Source organism: Paroedura picta, chromosome 4, assembly GCF_049243985.1.
Source record: "Paroedura picta isolate Pp20150507F chromosome 4, Ppicta_v3.0, whole genome shotgun sequence".
Lineage (NCBI taxonomy): Eukaryota > Metazoa > Chordata > Lepidosauria > Squamata > Gekkonidae > Paroedura > Paroedura picta.
This window is the reverse complement of record NC_135372.1, coordinates 125,855,815-125,876,083: the sequence shown is the minus strand read 5'-3', so window position 1 is coordinate 125,876,083 and position 20,269 is coordinate 125,855,815. Positions and strand designations below refer to the sequence as shown.

Here is a 20,269-nt window from a genome sequence, read left to right as displayed (position 1 = left end):
TACCCCTGGTCTAACCAATCCCACAGGTTTGTTGTTCTCAAGATACTATGGAGAATCTTGCTGGAAGTTGGTGTGGCACCTCAATGGGGATTAAAGTGGAGTCTATATAAACAACATGGCAACGAGCCAGTTACCGGGAGGAGTGGGATATAAATTTAATTAATAAATAAAAATAAAAAATAATTATGAGGGGATTAAATCTTTCCTCCTGCTGCATGTGGGCTGGAGTCTCACACAGCTGCTATTTAGGAAGAAAATCTCTCTGCCCTATCCTTTTAGCATGTGAAGTACCACAGAGAAGGGCCAAGCGGCCCTCAGGAAATGTAAACCGCTGAGAGCGGAGGTCATATGAGTCCAATTATAAATAAAATAAAAGGGGTTTCAAGCACCCCAGCTGTCCTTCTGTACCAAAAGTAGCAGCATCCGAAATATTAGTAGTAAGGATAAGGAAGACAAAAAAAATGTTTGTATTCTCACAAGACCTCCAAGGGCTGGTTTGGTTTTTGGTGTGACAATCAAATAAGGAACAAGCATAAATGAAAAAAAAAACTGCCTTTCCTTCCCTGCCTTCTTCTTTTCATTCCTGGAACACTTTAATTAGTCCCAGGAGATTGTCTCCTGGATGCCTTTGTCTGATTGAGCCTCACCTGCAATCTCTTGTCTTCCTTCCCCACAGAGAAGGGAGGGAAGATCTCTTCCAGTTTAACCCCACAATGGCCAAGCACTGTTGATGGTTTATATGACATTATGGATGTGCTCTGTGAATTTCACTGCTGCTTTTAGCGATTCTCTTTCCCTTTCTTTACTTTTGCCTGCCTTCAAAATGTAGAGGGAGCCCTTGGTGAAACCCATTTGCTTGTGAGTCTCTGTCTCGCCTGTGTCAGAAACAGAACGTGGAAGTTGCCGTGCCATTCTGAAGAGAGTTAACACTTCTCTAAGTACATTGACGTCAGATTCAAGCGGGTAGCCGTTTTGGTCTGAAGTAGCACAAAAAATCCAGAGTCCAGTAGCACCTTTAAGACCAACAAAAACTAGTCTGAGGAAGAGTGCTTGCACTCGAAAGCTCACGCAATGAATAAATCTTCATTGATCTTAAAGGTGCCACTGGACTCTGATTTTATTATTCTGTCTAGAGTTAACTCCTAACATTGAGGTCAGTGACTTTATGAGGTAGGTGACTGTAGTGACTCTGTAGATAAGCCATGTGTTACTCCGCCAAGCGGGGTTCTGGATTGGGCAACCCCTGGAGATTTGGGGGTGGAGCCTGAGGAGGGTGGTATTTAGAAGAAGAAGAAGAGTTGGTTCTTATATGCCACTTTTCCCTACCCGAAGGACGCTCAAAGCGGCTTAGTCGCCTTCCCATTCCTCTCCCCACAACAGACACCCTGTGGGGTGGGTGAGGCTGAGAGAGCCCTGATATCACTGTTCGGTCAGAACAGCTTTATCAGTGCCGTGGGGAGCCCAAGGTCACCCAGCTGGCTGCATGTGGGGGAGCACAGAATCGAACCCAGCTCGCCAGATTAGAAGTCCGCACTCCTGACCGCTAGGGAGTGGATGGACCTCAGTGGGTTATAACGCTATAGAGTCCACCTTCCAAGCAGCCATTTTCTCCAGGGTAACTGATCTATGGACTCTGACGATCAGTTGTAATTCCAGATCACCAAACCCCACCTGGACCTTGGCAAACCTACCACCATGGCAGTATCTGACAGGCATTGTGTTGATGACTGCTGTGACTAAACCAAGTGACCAATAACAGAGACTACAGCCAGGTGGCTCCTTATGGGCGGCCATTTCCGGATTCCATCATGGAGGCTCTGCTCAGGAACGAGTGCAGACACATGAGATTATGTTTCGACCCTGCTTCTAAACCTCAGTGTGCCTTGGGTTGCAGAGAAATTGCCCCCCTTCCCCAGTCATTGCAGGGCCTCTCCACCCTCTTCTTGGACACTGATCCCTTCTGTTTGATGAGACCCAGGCCTCTTGCCTTCCTGCCTAATCGTGTCAAAACAGCCGCATGTCGGGGAGGAAGGAGGGGAGGTCTCGGAGGGGCTAAACAAACGTTTCCTTTGACGTGCCGATGGTACCCGATATGGAAGCAAAATAAGTGTCAGGAACGCTTCAAGAGGGGAAGGATGCTTGTTGCCAGGCGAGGCCCAAACAACTTTAAAGCCCTGCCGCTCACTTGTTTAAGATGCCGGGTGTCCAAGTAATGAAGCGCTGCCTGTTTTGATAGTTTTAAGAGCGTAAAGTGATCTGCCCTTTGCTCTTGAAAGCTCCGGATTTGCATCGGGGTGGCTGGATGCTAATGAAAGCTCTGGAGAGCAGTGAAATTAAAACAGTTTAGCAGTAATCCCCTCCCTCCCCCCTTACTGTTCCCCTACAGGCGTTTCTGCACAGAATTAGGCAGAATGCTGTGGACAAAGCTGAAAAATACATCACAGAGGAAAATGTCAAGGTATGTATTTTAGAATCCTGTTGTTGTTTTTTGACAAATGCTTGGAATAACAATGGCACAGGCTGAACAAATTTTGAATCCACTGCCACCTTTAAAACCAACAGAGTTTTATTCAAGATATGATCTTTTGAGAACACACACGCTTCTTCAGATACAATGTCGTGAAATGGAGGTCATCAGTTCATACCTGTAGGCAAAGTGTGAGGGTAAATTAATATACAGCATAATAAAAATGGGTAACAGATTCCAGAGATAAATAGGAAAGAACTGCAGTTTGGATGTGTTTGTATTCACTTGAGATTGAATTGCATGGGAAACATCTTGAGTTCATTAAAAATGTCCACATTAAGAGAATAATCAGCAACTAGATAGACACAGGCTGGTTTTTGTAGACACCAAGTGCCAACAAGGCATGTTTGTATTTATGTGAACACTGGATTGTTATGTAGCGACAAAGTAAGGGGTTGGTTGCATCATTTCTCACGCACCTAGATTCTGCATCTTTTCTTGGCAATGCAGCAATGGGAGAAGCTTACCTCTTCCTTGCAGGCTGTTACACTGCAGTTAAAGCCACAATTCCACTTCCATTTTTTGAACGATGTCTGGGCCCAGCTTCAGCCTCTGGTCTTCTGTGCCTTTTTCCCCCGGGGCCACTGGAAGACAAGTTGAGTAGATCTTGCGATGCCAGGTTCCAGCATGGAGTCTGCTGTGCCTTCTGCAGCTCCTCCCACTTCTCTGAGACATACCTGAGGTCTTTGACACTTTAGGGAGTGAGAGAAAAACAGGTGAGAGCAGTGGTAGTAGAGGCAATATCTAGGACTGGAGTGGTCAAAGTGTGGTTCTCCAGATGTCCATGAACTATAATTACCATGAGCCCCGATTAACTTGGTAGGGGCTCACAGCAATTGTAATCCATAGACATCTGGAGACCCACTGTTTGGCCACCTTTGTTCTAGGACAGGGGTAGTCAAACTGCGGCCCTCCAGATGTCCGTGGACTACAATTCCTAGGAGCCCCTGCCAGCGAATGCTGGCAGGGGCTCCTGGGAATTGTAGTCCACGGACATCTGGAGGGCCGCAGTTTGACTACCCCTGTTCTAGGATGTACTTTGCGAACTTAGACCCTGATATCCATGTTGTCCCTGGGCATGGGAGCCACTGATCTCCCAGTTTCCTTTGTTCATCCTCCACAGCATTGTTTCTGTGACCCTCTCTAGGTCATGGGTTTGCCAGTAGGTTTTTTTTGGCAGGCTTCATCTGCTTGTAACAGCTGCAGGACAAGCCGAGTGAAGTGTTTTCTCAAACCTGCAGATGCAGCAGCTGGAAAGGTGCCGATGAGCAATATTTCTCTTGTTTTTCTGTTAATTGATCACCTGCTAAATATAAATGTCGCGCAATAAAATACCATGTCCAGAATTATTTGCTTTCCATTGTTGAGTTGCAGTGCAGCCCTTCGAACAGTGACACCTTGCTAAATCCACTGGAATCAGCAGAGGGAGAAAGGGATACGCATGTTTAGGATTGGGCTGCCATCCTTTGCCCAGTTACTCTGCTCTAAATCTATTGATTTCAGGAGACTTAAGTGGAGCAACTGCACAGGATTGCATTGTAAATGTGTTTGTGTCGGAACTGCCTGTGTGTATCTCTGTAGATGGACCTTGATATATTATTTTTTGGTGTGTGTGTGTTGCTGGAATGCACTGGTAATGGAAATTGAAAGACTATATTTTCATGAGTTTGTTGAAGCAGGATTCTAACCTCTTGTTGCACATTAGGTAAAGGTAAAGGTATCCCCTGTGCAAGCACCGAGTCATGTCTGACCCTTGGGGTGACGCCCTCTAGTGTTTTCATGGCAGACTCAATACGGGGTGGTTTGCCAGTGCCTTCCCCAGTCATTACCGTTTACCCCCCAGCAAGCTGGGTACTCATTTTACCGAGCTCGGAAGGATGGAAGGCTGAGTCAACCTTGAGCCAGCTGCTGGGATCGAACTCCCAGCCTCATGGGCAGAGCTTTCAGACAGCTGCCTTACCACTCTGCGCCACAAGAGGCTCATTGCTCATTAGGCCGATTTGAAATAGTTTTGGAGCTCACTGTGAGGACTCCAGGAAATGTAGTATTACTCAGGCTGTAAGCCTATAGTTAGAGCCTCTTGTGGCGCAGAGTGGTAAGGCAGCCGTCTGAAAACTTTGCCCATAAGGCTGGGAGTTCAATCCCAGCAGCCGGCTCAAGGTGGACTCAGCCTTCCATCCTTCCGAGGTCGGTAAAATGAGTACCTAGCTTGCTGGGGGGTAAACGGTAATGACTGGGGAAGGCACTGGCAAACCACCCCGTATTGAGTCTGCCAAGAAAACGCTGGAGGGCGTCACCCCAAGGTTCAGACATGACTCGGTGCTTGCACAGGGGATACCTTTACCTTTTTTTAAGCCTATAGTATGCACACTTACCTGGCAGTAATCTTAACTTTTTGAGAAATTGCTTAAATCCTGTGAACACTAAAATTCCATGTTGCTTATCTACTTTGATTCTGAGGACTCTCCACTTATTCCTGTTTCCTGCTTATACCTCTTCATTCTTGATTAATGCTTTGAGTGCAGATACCTGCCTAATTTCTTGATATAATCTAATTTTGATGTTGGTGCTCATAATAAGCATTAGCAAAGCGTCTTTTCTTGTGCCTAACAGACTGTTCTTTCATTGCTGATAGCTTTCTAGGATGCTTATTTCCTCTTCTCTGGCCTTCCTTTAACTTTCTGAGCTGTGGGGGTGGGGGGCAATAAGTTTGTTCTGCAGAACTGATAACTAGCATTGATCATTGATTGGTTGGTTTCTGTACCATCATTCTTTAAAAGTGTATTCAAGGTGGTTTACCAAGAGGTTTAAAGAAGATCAGAGTAGATGTAAAATGGTACCCAGAAACAGGAATCCGCCATTCAAACTCAGAGCAGCTAAGCTATCCAGATAAATAAGGTAGCCATTTAAAGGGGTACACGGTTCTGGATATACACACAACAAGATGTTCCTGTGTAATGGTCAACAATAAACTTGAAAATTCAACTTGAAAGCTGTAATAAATATTCTGAAATTAACATTCAGGAGAAATAGCTTGAAGAGTCTTGTCTTTTATTAGAGAGATATGCATACATTTTGATCTTAAGATCTTTGTCCGTGGAAGAAATATTCTAAAAGTAAAACAATATTGCATAAGCACACATCTGTACTAATAAACCAAGAACCAGAATTGGGCAACAAAAATTACTATAAGGGTTAACTCACCATTAAAGACCGGTTTTTCTATGCATCGATTTTCAGTGAGGTTAATGCCTGTGTTTAAATTGATATTCTGAAATATACACCGTGCAAACACAAAGGTTTATAACAAAGTTCTTAATGAAAATACTTCCCTTAAAACAGAACCTACCGAAAAACAACCTTACATTAGCAACTCTTTAACCAACTTGTTCTGAATTTTAATTTCAGAAGATTTTGTTACAGGTTTCTAGTTGAACTTATAATTTTCAAGCTATAAGGCAACTAGCAAAACGTCAGAGTCATGGTACAACAGGGCAATGTTTGCTGGTAGGGTTTGGTGCGGGCTGCTTCAGGCAGAAATGGCCGCTTTGGACACTGAAGCGCCAAAAGACCTGTTTTGGGAAGTTGTTCCCTTAAGGTTATCCCACTGGTAGTTGTTCATTCCCAGGTGATGATCTCAGCTACTGGGTAAGAAAAAGCTGCCCTTCCGTTCAGTGGTGCATTGGTCAGATGGTGCAAGAATCTTTAATGCATCCCCCCATCCCAGACCTCAAACTGACGCCGCTGACCCCATCCTTTGAAATGGACAATTCCAAATAGGGGTTTTCCGTCCTCTGATTTAGATGATCACAGTCTGAAAAGGACGCTAAGACTTTATCTAAATCCTTGCAGTCTTCTGCATATCTTCTATTAGGAGTCTATTAAATCAGGCCTAATTTAAATTGGTTGTTGGTTAAAACTGCACTGGCAAATTGCAAAGTCCTCTGGAGCTTTGACAGCTGGCTGGACTGAGGAGTGTCTTCAGCAGGAAGCAAGCAGGTGTTGACAGATGGAGGGCCATGCCTGCCAAGGAGATAATTAAGGCCAATCAAAGCCCATTAACATCGGTGGCCTCTGCTCTGTAGCCCACTGCATGCTGACAGGGGGGACTGCAGATGTATCAGACAGATTGGGCAAGAAAAGCATGTGGAATGCAACTCTATGGGGCAGGTCCTGGCATGGAATGGTGTGTTTGTGTGTGGTTGGCATGGCTGGGTATCTGGCTCATGGCGAGCTGATCGCCAGTTTCCCAAGGGGTGAAATCTTGAGGCCAATGTGATCATAGGGTAACTGTATCTCACTTCATTTTCCTTTTCCAAGCAGCCCTGATGTCCCACAGCAGTGACTTTTAGCAAGAGTTGCCACTGTCATTGCTTCATAGAGAAGCTGGCCACAAACGGAGCCACAATTGAGAGGAGGGTGGGCATGTTGAGGGGGGAACAGGGAGCTGTGATGGTGGGGCGCATGGAGGTTCTCTCCCAGGGAGACTCCTGGAGTCAGCACAGACTCCTTTTGTTAAACAAAATATGGGAACTTCTTAAATCTTTCTCCCTCATTGACTCCCCTCCCTGACTTTGATTTCCAAGGAAAATAATCCTATGAGCGTCCTGGGCAATTTCTTCCACTGCCTCACACCTAGGGAACTATTCCCTGGTAGCCAGCTTAAATGTTCATTGCTGTAGTTTGAACCCTTTTTGGGGGGGTTGGTACACGGTTTCCTCGAGGTACCTGGAACACCCTACCTTGTCTGTTGGTTGGTTTTGCTGTGTTTGTGATTGTAATGGTGGTCATCCATTTGACTATTAGATACAATGACAGGCTTTGCACTCACAATGGCCAAGGGCAGATAAAACAATTTGGAAATCTTACCCTACTTCTCCAAGACTAAGCTCTGTGGAAGTTGAGGAGGTGAATTTTTTCCCTCCCCACTTTTTGCCTTTTAAATGATGTTTACTGTTGGTTTTTTTCTGTTCTTGTTGAGCTTTTTCTTTTAAAATGTTCCAGAGAACAGACTCTATGGTATACCATAGATTTTAACTGAAACCCCTCTCCAAATTTCTGCCACCCACAAACACTGCCCTCAAATCCCTAAAGGTTTCTTAAGCCAGTTAGTAGTCATTTTATATCTTTTAACTGTTAGATTGCATGGTGAAATGAAAGGTTACAAAGTAAATAAGTATGATATTAGACAGTGTGTGTAAACAGCTACGGAGTGTAATTGAAGGCCCTACTCTGTTTACACTAGCAGTTATTACTGGATAATTTTTTATTTCAGATTTTATTTTCCAACATTGAAGACATATTGGATGTTCACAAGGAGTTCCTGACTGCCTTGGAATTTTGCTTAGATCCGGAACCTCAATCTCAGCATGAGCTGGGAGATGTTTTCTTAAAATTTGTAAGTATGATAAATTTAAATGCTGTTTGAAAATGCAGCTGTATGGAGCCACCTTTCCTGAGTCTTTGTGAATCGACCTTAGTGATGTATATTTTATTGTATATGTAAATCAATGCAGAAAGTTTTATGTAATACACTGTAAACTGTTTCAAACATGGTTGAGCCAGAAAATATCTTAGCTGCCCCTTTTCTCCTTGAGAAACAATTCATACCTCCTCTTCTGTCCTCTCCTCTTTTTGTGTACTTCATGTAAAACAGTTTCAAGGGGGGTACCCAAATTCAGAGGCAGCAAGGAAGAAACTAAGTACAGAATAAGCTGAAGAACTGAAAAAATTCACAATATTTCCAACTGCCTTCCCTCCATCAGATTTCATTCAAAGACAAGTGTGGGGCAAACCTTGACTATATTTCCTCCTTCATGTCCTCCTTCCCCCTACTGTGTGACTGAGTATATTAAACTATCTTGTACGGCGTCAGTCCATTGGTCCATCTAGCTTAATATTGTCTCATCTGACTGGCAACAGCTCTGCAGATCTGTAGAATGAAAAAATTGGGGCATTTTAAAATGTCACTGTGTGAAACAGGATGCTGGACTAGAGAAAAGCTGAAGAAAAGCTATTTTTATACCTTGCTTTTCACTACCTAAAGGAGTCCCAAACTAGCTTACAAGCACCTTTCCCTTCCTGTCCCCAAGGAAGATAACCTGTGATGTAGGTGGGCTTAGAGAGCTCTAACAGAACTGCTCTGTGAACAGCTCTAAGAGAACTGTGACTAACCCAAGGTCACCCACCTGGCTGCACATGAGGAGTGGGAAATCAAACCTGTTTCTACCACTCTTAACCCCTATACCAAGCTGGCTCGAAATGGACCATTGCTCTGATCCAACAGGGATTTTCTTTCGCACATGGACCTCTGCTCACTCATTTTTAGACAGATGCTGCTAAGGACCAAGGTCCTTGGTAAATGCAGGTTCAACTTTCCACAGCTAACATCTGTAGTTATGCAACTAATAATTTCTTCATACAGCAGTGAAGCCTCAATGTCACCCAGAGAGGAAATTAAACACTTCAGGCACGGCGTAATTTACAAGCATCACTTCCATAGTTGCGGATCTTGTGCACGAAGGGCAGCTGAGAAGGACTTGATGAAAGCCCTCTAGCACGTGTATAATTATTGGATATATTTAGTGGAGTTTTGCCAGGAGATGTCATGATCTAAATATAACCTCTAAAAGGTTGCCGAAGTCATAGAGCGGCAATTGCAACTGACAGATGACTTCGGGCCTTATCTGAAGAGGGTGCTGTGGTGCCAACAGCTTCTGTGTGCAAGAGGCTGGTTTGAGGTAGTGAGAGATTTAGGACTGGTGTCAGGTATTCTGGGCTGCTTATGGGAATCAGTGTTTATCATCTGTGTTTATGACTCAGTTTATGTGCCACTGTTCTGTATTTCTTCCATGGACATGATTTGCTCATGTTGGTGATCCCCAGGCCCTTGCAGGACTTTCAAAGTTCCGGAAGGCATGTAAAGCGGCAATCTTCCTCTCCAGGCATTTGGTTAAACCCAAGGTCGCACTCTGACCATCTAAACAGCACCTCCCACCTAATCCCCTTGCCCAGGTTCCTGCTTGAGCCATCTTCCCCCATCTAGGGTAGGCCAATTGTCTGCTCCTCAAATCACTATTACATAAGCCCCGTGGGGATGCTTTAAGTGACGGGGTGAGTGGGTAGTTTTATAGAGACTATTTTTAAGGATTTTAATGTTTTATCGTTTTTACTATTGGAAATCCATCTTTCTGCTGTCAGCCACCCTGAGACATTGATGGTGAGGGACGGCCTAGAAATTTATGAAATAAACAAATAAAATATGGTAAACAGAAATATTGCTTATGGAAGCTAGCTCAGTGGAGGAACATCTGCTTGGCTTGCAGAAGGTCCCAAGTTCAATCCTTGGCATCTCCAGTTGAAAGGCTGAGGTAGGAGGTGATGTGAAAGACCTTTCTGAGGCTCTGGAGAGCTGCTACTGATCTGACTGAAGAATCCTGGCCTTGATGGACCAGTGGGCTAATTCAACTTAAGGCAGCTTCATGCATTCATTATGTTAAGTATCTAGTTTGCAATGTTTTTGTGTAGGGGGGGAGGGGAAGCAAAAACAAAAACAGGCAAAAGTTACAAATGTGCTTGTACCCGGTTACTGAACTGACTCAGATTCAGGAAAGGAGAGGAAAAAAAAAAAGATTCACCATCATAATTCAATCTTCTGGCATTTTATTTATTTGAAACGTTTGGCTGTTGCACTTGCTACGAAACTGTTTGAGGCAGCTTTTTGTCATTTGGATTGTACACCCCATAAAGTGTCACTAATAAAACATGAAAACGATATAAAATAGAAGATAAAAGGAATGAAATTCAACGAGAGAGAGGGAGACAGATGTGATAATGGGGGAGCAGAAGGAGGTGAAACAAACAATGCACAAGGGATTTCTGTAGTAATATGTCAGATCCTTAGAGCCCTCTTTAGAGAAGGGAATAAGGGCTTTGTGACTGGCAGGCAGGACAGCAAGACTTTGGACTGACCAGGTCATGTTCATAGAATCATAGAGTCGGAAGGGGCCATACAGGCCATCTAGTCCAACCCCCTGCTCAACGCAGGATCCGCCCTAAGCATCCTAAAGCATCCAAGAAAAGTGTGTATCCAACCTTTGCTTGAAGACTGCCAGTGAGGGGGAGCTCACCACCTCCTTAGGCAGCCTATTCCACTGCTGAACTACTCTCACTGTGAATTTTTCCCCCTGATATCTAGCCTATATCGTTGTACTTGTAGTTTAAACCCATCACTGCGTGTCCTTTCCTCTGCAGCCAATGGGAACAGCATCCTGCCCTCCTCCAAGTGACAACCTTTCAAATACTTAAAGAGCAAATCATGTTGATTTGCTTCTTGGTGCCTGTGTGCATTTAGACTTGGGAGATGGGGCAGAAAATAAATACAATTACAAAGGAAACAGAAATGAATATTTCCCACAAAGCGGCTCTTTCTCCAAGCTAAGAGCCTATCCTGCTTTTTTCCTTCCATTGCACTGGATCAGGAGGTGTTTCTGTCTGCTGGGAAAACCCATGGAAACAGGTGCCTCGTCATAGGAGAACGCTTGGCTTGGAACCTAGTGCTTTTGGAAACATCCCAGTGTTTTGCGATTGGACTGAGCCTACAAATCAGCCATTTTGTAATTGCTTTGGGGGACCATAGCTGCTGCTGCGCTGTGGCACCTTATTATTATTACTAGCAGAAAAGCGCATTGTACAAATAATACAACGGGCTCTAGCTTGACCCCCCTATTTGGGCAGGTCCGCCGAGGCTGTGGCGAGGCTGTTTGGGGCAGCGGGGAGCTCTGGTGGGAGCTCCCTGCCTCCCTCCTTCCCCAGCAGCTCCACCGTGGTATGCCAAATGTGTTCATTGAGAAAGTCGCCAAAGGTTGACATTAATGTCCTCCAAAACATCCTGTTATCAGCCTTGCTCAGGTCTTGCAAGCAGAGGGCTTTGGCTTCCTTGATTGATTCAATCCATCGTATCTTGGCTCTTCCTCTTTCCCTGCTCCCTTCAACTTTTCCTAGCATTATTGTCTTTTCCAGTGATTCTTGTCTTCTCATAAGGTGACCAAAATACAATAGCTGCCATTTAGTCATTCTAGCTTAGCCCTCCATAGATGCAGAGGGAAATACCCCTCTCAGTTCTGTGGCCTTTCTGTTTTCTTCCCTTTCTGTGTTGCATGTTCTTTTTTATTTAAAAAAACCCCAAAACAAAACCACAACAGTCCCAACACTGCCAGTTCCCTCTTTTCTGTTGCATCACACACGTGGTCCGTTTCCTACATCTGGGGTCAGGATCTTCCATCTTTTTTATTATTCCCAAGCTTTGACTCAGAACTGCCTGAAACTGAAACATCTGTAGCTCCAGATGCGCAACATAAAGAGAATAAAGCTAGTGATCCAGCCGCTGTTCAACTCCTTTCCTTCATCTTTTTGTGGCTCCTGCTGTACTGGCTGCCATTGCTGTGTTTGGCTGCAAAGATGAATGAAAAATGGCAAAGCACCCATCTCATCTCAGTAGATTAATAAACCAGGTCTCGAAAGAGGGGGAAGAGCTATTACAGTTCACTGGAACTTTCAGCTTGGATGGAGACGGCGATGGGAGGTGATCTCTTATTCCTCCCTATAGCTACCTTGCTGGCCTCTGCTGGAAACAGCCTGGTTGGCTACATGGACTTTGCGGTAATAACACGGCAGCCAAGCCAGAGTTTAGATATCTATACCTGAATTATACAGGTGGGATCCAACCTGGTTTTCTTCTTGGGAAGAAAGGGAGCAGAGAGTCTCCTCTAATCACCCAAAAGGCTATGCTGGGGGTCATGGGACCTGCACAGACAAAAGCCATTTGGGACTGAGCAGTGATGAGAATGGGAACTGAAAGCCTGAGGAAACAAGTTGGCTGGATCCAACCTTATGTATCTGTTCTCCAATCAAAGTCCAGTTGCTGGAGCCCAGGAAGAGCACAGCAAGAGAAGATACTGCTGCTAGACAAGACCCAATGGCCAGACTCCTTCTAGGATTGATTCATATTGGTTGGCAATTGCAGGGACTGATTTTGTGCACCCTTTCTCTGTGTTGGAAGAAGGCTCACATTCCTCTGCATCAGAAGAAGCCCCACACTCTGACCTTGGAGTCCTTCACAAGTGACCTTTGAAAAGCTCACACGATCACACCTGAAGCTTCTTTCTCCTGAAATCAGGACATTGCTCTAGCAAGCTCAGTACTGCCAGTTTGGTGTAGGGGTTAGGAGTGCAGACTTCTAATCTGGCATGCTGGGTTAGATTCTGCACTACCCCACATGCAGCCAGCTGGGTGAACCTGGGCTTGCCACAGCACTGATAAAGCTGTTCTGATCGAGCAGTAATATCAGGGCTCTCTCAGCCTCACCCACCTCATGGGGTGTCTGTTGTGGGGAGAGGAAAGGGACTGTGAATGTAAGCCACTTTGAGACTCCTTCGGGTAGAGGAGAGCGGCATATAAGAACCAACTCTTCTTCTTCTTCTGCCTATTGCAACTGACAACAGCTTTCTAGGGTCTTCGGTGCAGTTTTTTCCTATCACCTGCCACCTGATTTTAACCATGGATGCTGGGAATTGATTATGGGATCTTTTGGGCGCAAACATGGCTGGGCTGAGAGGGGCGGTCTTATAAATCTAAGTATAAATAAGATTTTAAAAAGCAGATACTTTTCCATTGAGCTAATGCCCACTGACGTATTGCACAATTGTTGGTGTTTTGGGGATTTATTTTGTTATCACAAGTATACCATTTGCGCATTGATTACATATTAAATTATATGATCATTAGGGGCTGGTAAAGTTTTGTGGTTCAAGCCATTAAAGGAGCCTTGGATGTGAGCCCAGGGTTTCCTGATCCATCCAACAGTAAGAATGAATTACACTGTCTTGCTCTCAGTCATTTATGGGAAGGAAATCAAAAGCAAAACCAAGCACTGGAGTCGGTAATTCCCATTTCCCAAGATGGATTGAATGGCTTGCATCCAGTGGCTGCATGGAATGGAGCATTCTCATGGAGTGGACATTCCGTTTGTCATTTGCCACTAAAACTTCCTCACAGTTTTGTTCCTGGCTTTCTGTGGACACTCAAGAACATCATAGGGTCACATGAACACATGAAGCTGCCTTATACTGAATCAGATCCTTGTTCCCTCAGAAGCCAATATTGTCTGCTCAGACTGCCAGCAGCTTTCCATGTGACCTATTACATGACATTTTTAACTGGAGGTGCTGGGGATTGATCCTGGGACCTTTGGCATGCCAAGCTGATGCTATGCCACTGAGCCAAGGTTCTATTGTAGACTGCAAAAAAAGAAATGGGGCAGCTTAGAGCAGAATCCCATCTCTGTTGGGGCTCCCCAGTCCCACCCCAGTTGAAGGATCTGCAGTGGGAGGGACAAATCAGTGGGAAGTACTTTCTCTAACAAATCGGGAAATGTTTTCCTCCATAGACTGAAGACATAGTAAAAGTGAGTCACTGGATCCAACTTCATGGAAGGGAATCATTGGATTCAACCTTAGTATTAACTTTTGGCTTTATACTAAATGGTATTTAATTACAAGCTTGAACAGTACTGTATGAAGAACATGTGTAGCAGCCAGTAAGATGCCAGATGATCAGGAGCTAAATGAATCTTTAATGCCAAGGAAATCTCTTAGTTTTCCTGCTTACACCAGTGCCAAAATTCTCCCAGCAGGCTTGCTGGATATCCAGCCGATCTCTGTCACCCATGAAAGATTTTATTAGTCCTTATCTGATTGATTCAGGCATGGAAGTGGTTTTACTGCTTCTTTAGAAGACATTTCATGCCATTTTGCAGATGACTTGGTGTCGGAGGAGGGGAGCTTAGCATAGCATATCTGATCTTTATGCAACAGGAGAGATTTCTTCCATCCATCTTAACTGTGATATAGAAAACATAGTTATAGCTTCTGGCGTGTTATGATGTTTGCAAGGAGGCACAATTAATTTCAGTGAGAAAGCTGCAGTGTTTGTGTCAAAGAAGGAGGGTACGTGCGTGTGGGAGACAGAGGAAGAGAGAGAGAGAGTGAATGAATGGATCACTGTTTTGGTTGTTTTTGAGGATATTTATCACAGACATAGGTAGGTCCAAAGATTTGATGTACACATGTTCAATAGAGCTCTGTGTTCAGCTGCGACTGCATTTGCTGTTTTTGTGAAGTAGCCCTCACCACTGAAGATACAAAACACATCTTTGACGTTGGATAATGTTACATCAAGAACAACTATACTGCAGTCACGTAGATCATTCCCTCTCCCTTATGGCATATCAGATCTGTGGATTTTGATTGTGTGGCGTATTCCTGCTTTACACACATGCTCATGAAGCTGCCTTATACTGAATCAGATACGTGGGCCATCAAACTATTATTGAAATACGAAACTGGGACAAAACAAGTTAAAAACCGTAGGGTCAAATGAATGCAAAATTGGAACCGTAATGTAACATTAAATGAATGAGAACAATTATGGTGTAAAAAGATCAAACTTACAAATTGTCAAACTTTGAGAAAAAAGTGGTATAGAATGTTTTACAGGTATTATATAACCCCAAAGGGAATTAGTAGAATGTCGTGTAAATAGGATGGAAAATGTTAATGTAATGAAACAATTAGCTCTTTTTTCATATGTGATGGGCATGTGAAAAAATAAAAACAATTTGGGTCAATGTACATAAGCTGTTAGAAGGAATGTTGTGTTGTAAATTCCCAATGTATCCTGATTCTATGCTATTGAGTGTACCACCAGATGGAATATTGGTCCAGGCAAGATAATTTCCCCCCCACGCTACCACTGCCGTGAGACTATTACTTGCTCAAGGTTAGGGGAAAAAAACAACAACAGAATTTACTAGCCAGGTTTGATTGGTTAGATAAAATTGGAGAATTGTGTAAAATGGCAAAACTTACAAATTTAGTAAATCAAAGTTCTGCTGAAGAATTTCAGGAACAGTGCCATTTTTATATGGATTATATCTACCAGTAATGCTCTTTGATTTGTATTAGTTAAGAGAAAAGTCTGGATGATAAAAGGGTGACGTTTGTTAAGACTGTCTCTGTGCTGTTTATTTTTCTTCTTTTTTGTTCTCTTTTCATTTTTTGTTTATTGCAGTAGAAATTAAGAAGCCAGTATTGTCTCCTTAGACTGGTAGCAAAGCATATTTTCTCTTAAGTAGAAATCATCCATAAAGTGTTGTAATAGTTTCTATAGACTGCCTGTCACAAGAGATTCAATAATGTCCATTTTTGGTGAAACAAAATACTTGCTGACAGTTGAACGAACTGGAAATCCAGTCTAATAACTCAACAACCACTTTGAACTACTTGAAGACCAACATAACATCATTCAGACTTACTTTGTCTGAAAGTCATGGAAGTTTGTAAGGCAGTTTGGGAGCCTTTCTAAAATGTGATATGAGCTTTAATAAGCAGCAGAAGACAGGCTCCCCAATGATAGGCTATCCCATAATGGCATATGTTTGGCATCTGTATTTCTGTATTCCAGATGCGCATGACATCTGTATTCCTTTATCAAATGCTTTTCCCTTGTATTTATTTGAAAGGAGGGGGGGGGGAGAATATACAAATTGGAGGAATGTCTTGCATTAACATGGCTATTTTCTATTCTTGCCTCTCTTTGCAGAAAGATAAGTTCTGTGTTTATGAGGAATATTGCAGCAACCACGAGAAAGCGCTCAGGCTTCTCATGGAACTGAATAAGATTCCGCCTGTTCGAGCATTCCTCTTGGTAAGCAAAAGATCTTTGGTCCAAATTAACATGCCATATCCAGTGGATATTGTTCCTGATGGTGCCATGTTGCCCTTTGCCGCAGAAGCTGCAATTTGCATTAAGGCCAGAGTATGAAGAGCAGAACATTGTAGCCTTTCCAGCCCAATAACTTTTCCTCTAAAATCAGCCACATCTCCACCCTGTACGGAGAATAGAACCCAGTCGTCCTCAGGAAGGAAATGCAAGGGTTCCTGGAGTTCTTTGATGTTTCCTCTTCTCTCCCATTTCCTATTGAGGTGCCTTCCCTCTCTGCCTCTGTTTCAGCACCTTTCTTAAAACAAAACAAAGCCTCACTTCCCAGTTCCTGGCAATAGAATTCCACAATGTGTAAGTACATCTAGTGCTTAAACACTGTGTGAGAGACCACAGATTATGGGTAGAAAATGTTTCTGGGAGTAAATTGTGGTGACATTACTTCCAGATTACTAAAATGTCTAGACTCTTAGACCCATTATGCACGGGGTTGGAAATCCAGAATGGCGGCAGCAGGGCAGCCCACTGCCGCCATCCCAGCCCTGGCCCATCACAGCGCCCCGGAAGACCTGCAACAAGGGAACGTGGAATCTTTTGCATTCCCTGGAATGCTGCGGGTGCCAGTGGAGTCTGGGTCAGGCCAGCCCCGTGCATAAAGGGAAGAGCCGGCCCTTATGGCCCAGTCCTTCCCTCAACCTACGGTGTCCCTGGAGGGACACTGCAAACCCCTGTTGGAGCGGACCAGGGTGTCCCCTCATCCCCACCTTGGTGGAAGAGCGACATGGCACTCCCCGCCATTGTGCAGTGGGGGCCCCATTCCCCCCTGTTGCTGCCTCCAGGCAGCGTGTCAGGCTTTCCAGCGGGCATGTGCCCGCGCTATGCTGGGGCAGCCCGCATACTCCGGGGATTCCTCCCCCGTGAGTACATGGGAAGCACCAGGGCACGATGCCCGGCGTGGCTGCATAAAGGGTGTTAGCATGTTTAGTGAAAGGCTGCCGGCTGCTTTCCTGTTACTGGGACACAGAGGGGGCACCTTGTATCTCAAGCCCAGTAAATGTCACTGGAGAATTCCCTTGTTTGGGACCATGATCCCTCCCATACTCATCGCTACTTTGTTGGAAGACCAACCTGCTCACACCACTCCCCTAGTCTTACAGGGCACCAGCACTAGGCCCAAAGCGAAATTGAGATAAGTGAGGCACTAGTTAGGCAGACTTAGGAGACAGAGCCGAGGCAGTGCGAGCAGTGCCTGTCATCATGCCTGGAAGAATGGGGACCAGTTTCTATAGGCTCTTGGGGCTTGCATTGGCTAGGCAGCTGGACTAGGCAGGGAAGGCTATAGACTGGTTTACCATTCTTGCCCCATGGTTTTTAAAGCAATGTACTAAATCGGTGCTTGGTGGTTGTGTCCCCTTGCATCACTCCTTCTTCTCAGCCTGCCCTCTCTGCTCCTACCCAGCCTTGTAAAGTCACCATCTAATGAAGTCACATCAGAATAAAAAGAGCTTTTTGTATGAGTGGAATTGGCCTAGGCCCTCCCAGAGTCTGAAACAGAGACCCATCTTTGGAAAATATGGGAATACTTCAGTTCTGAAAAGGGCATGATTTAAAGGGCCAGTGAGGGGGCAGGAGGAAACAACAAGAGGACAGAAATGGCTTATGATTCACACAAAAGCACTGGAAAATTGGAGGGAAGGTGAGGGCCGGCATGTCCAGTCGTAAACATTCTAAAGAATGGGTGCGCGGGGAGGAGGAGAAGTTTATGACGGGGGTATGGTGAGAGTGTTTCTGAAAAGAGAAATCATTCAAGCTATACAACATCCCGTCTAGGTAATTACATTAGGAGTTTCACTGGAAAATTCCTTTGTGAGAATCCAAAATGTGGCAAGCTCAGGGCTCGAAGAGATCTATGTGCAGTTCTAAGTTTAGATGTTATATCTGAAGGTAACACTTCCATTGGCTTGATCCATTTAGGATAGCTCCTCATTTACAGCATTCACGTATGTTGACAAAGGCAGACCCAAAAGTACTAAAGTAGGCTTTCTCAACCAGGGTTTTGTGAAAAACTCGGGTTTCTCGAAGGCCCTGGAAGGGTTTCCAGAATGGGTGGGAGTTAATTAATGTATATATATTTCAAAAAATTGCCAAACACTTATCAGGTGAAATGACACCCCTCCCCAAATGACCAATGATTGGCCTGGATGAGATGGGATGGGGAGGGGCCCCAGGTGGGCATGTACACACCGTATTCTACCTGATCGCACCACTCCTGGGGTTTCCCGAAGCCTGAAGAATATTTCAGGGGTTTCTCAATAGTAAAAATGTTGAGAAAGGCCGCACTAGAGTCATATAATAGGACAGGAGACCCAGGTTTGAATGCCCGCTCATCCATGAAATTCACTGGATGACCTTCAACCAGTCATTCTTTCAACCTTGAGGCTGTTGGGGAGGCAAACTGGGAGGGTGGAAACCATATGTGTTACCTGTGCTCCCTGGATCAAAACTATGGTAGGGAGAAATGGTCAACCTTGCCTGTTTAGTCTTGTGTTGACTGCATTCATTTGTGAACCAGGGTATGTGAGGATCTGCTTTTAGCATCATTTGTATGTGGGCAGGAGGGAAGAAACTGAAACTTTCCTTTTCTCTTATCTCCTTTTCCCATGTTCCATTGCTTCTGGTACTTCTTTGTCAATCCAACTCATTTCCTATGTTACAGCCAGTGGAAGGAACTGGGACCCTCCAAGACTGTTTATGCACTGGAGGTTTCATGCCAGGCTGCAGGCTGGAGATTTAGCCATGGCAGGTTGCCCCACTTCTTCCTGCTTCCACATGGGGGAGCATTTGGCCTGGTGCACCTCATCCACCCCCAATTTGTGCTCCTGCACGGGAGCTGGGGGAGTGAAGTTCCCAGTGTGTAAATGGTCCAAGGGAGTATATTATGGAGGAAAATAGGGGGTTGATGAAAGAGCACTCCGTTTTCTTTGTTAAGGATCATCAGTCTGAAATTGAACTGGAAATTGAACCCATTGAGGTGCAAGAACCATATCTTCTTCTTTGAAACTTTATGGGAGTCTGGGCTTACAGACAGAGATGGAGATGCTGATCATAAGAGTGTGCTATAAAAGAGGAAGGTTCCAGAATGCTATGATGACTCCTTGTAGATCCATGGTTCTTCTAACTGGAATGCTGTCAATAGTTTGGCATATCCTAGAGTCTTCAAAGTTTTTATAAGGCATTGTATTGATATATTGAAAGAGATTTGTATAAATGCAGAAATTTCCCCTTTGCACCCAAGCAGGCTGATTTGTATCTTACTTTAAAAAAAGTATCCATGTATGCATAGGATTTCAGTTCTTGAATCTGGAAGAATCAGAATCCTAGAGTTGGAAGGGGCCATACAAACCATCTAGCCCACCCCCCTGCTGAATGCAGGGTTAGCCTAAAGCATCCAGGATAATTATCTGTCCAGCCACGGCTTGAAGGCTGTCAGTGAGGGGGAGCTCACCACTTCCTTAGGCAGCAGATTCCACTGTTGAACAATTCTGGAAGGTTTTGGTGGAGAATTTACTGGGTGGTGAATATTATCTCTTTTCATTTTCTGTTTTGCAATGCATCTATCTTTTTCTCAGTTCATAGCTTGCCTGGGACTTTGTAGAGCTCTGTTCATCTATAAAAATACTGTGTGTTATCTGGAGGCTTTGTGTCAAAGGTAACATGATCGTTCTTTTCTCATTACAGAGTTGCATGCTTTTGGGAGGGCGGAAGACAACAGACATTCCACTTGAGGGTTATCTGCTAACTCCAATCCAGAGAATCTGCAAATATCCACTTCTCCTGAAGGTAACACAGAAAATGAAGAATTTGGTTTGATAGCGGTGTTCCTTCCTAACCTCTGTCAGGTTTCAACTGTGGCTGCTGCACGCTCTGTTCTGTACTATTGTATGTGCTACAGTCAAAAAGGTG

The 20,269-nt window shown here is 44.4% G+C and overlaps 1 protein-coding gene across 5 annotated transcripts in view; it reads left to right on the top strand.

Annotated features, from left to right (window-relative positions):
* The window catches only part of PREX1 (phosphatidylinositol-3,4,5-trisphosphate dependent Rac exchange factor 1), a 253,178-nt gene that overhangs the window by 97,418 nt on the left and 135,491 nt on the right, over positions 1-20,269 (top strand). For all 5 annotated transcript variants that reach the window (XM_077335562.1, XM_077335563.1, XM_077335561.1 and 2 more), the window contains exons 2-5: positions 2,387-2,458; positions 7,803-7,925; positions 16,187-16,291; positions 20,045-20,146. In XM_077335562.1, the coding sequence (XP_077191677.1) occupies positions 2,387-2,458; positions 7,803-7,925; positions 16,187-16,291; positions 20,045-20,146 (402 nt within the window). The remainder of the gene's footprint in view (positions 1-2,386; positions 2,459-7,802; positions 7,926-16,186; positions 16,292-20,044; positions 20,147-20,269) is intronic.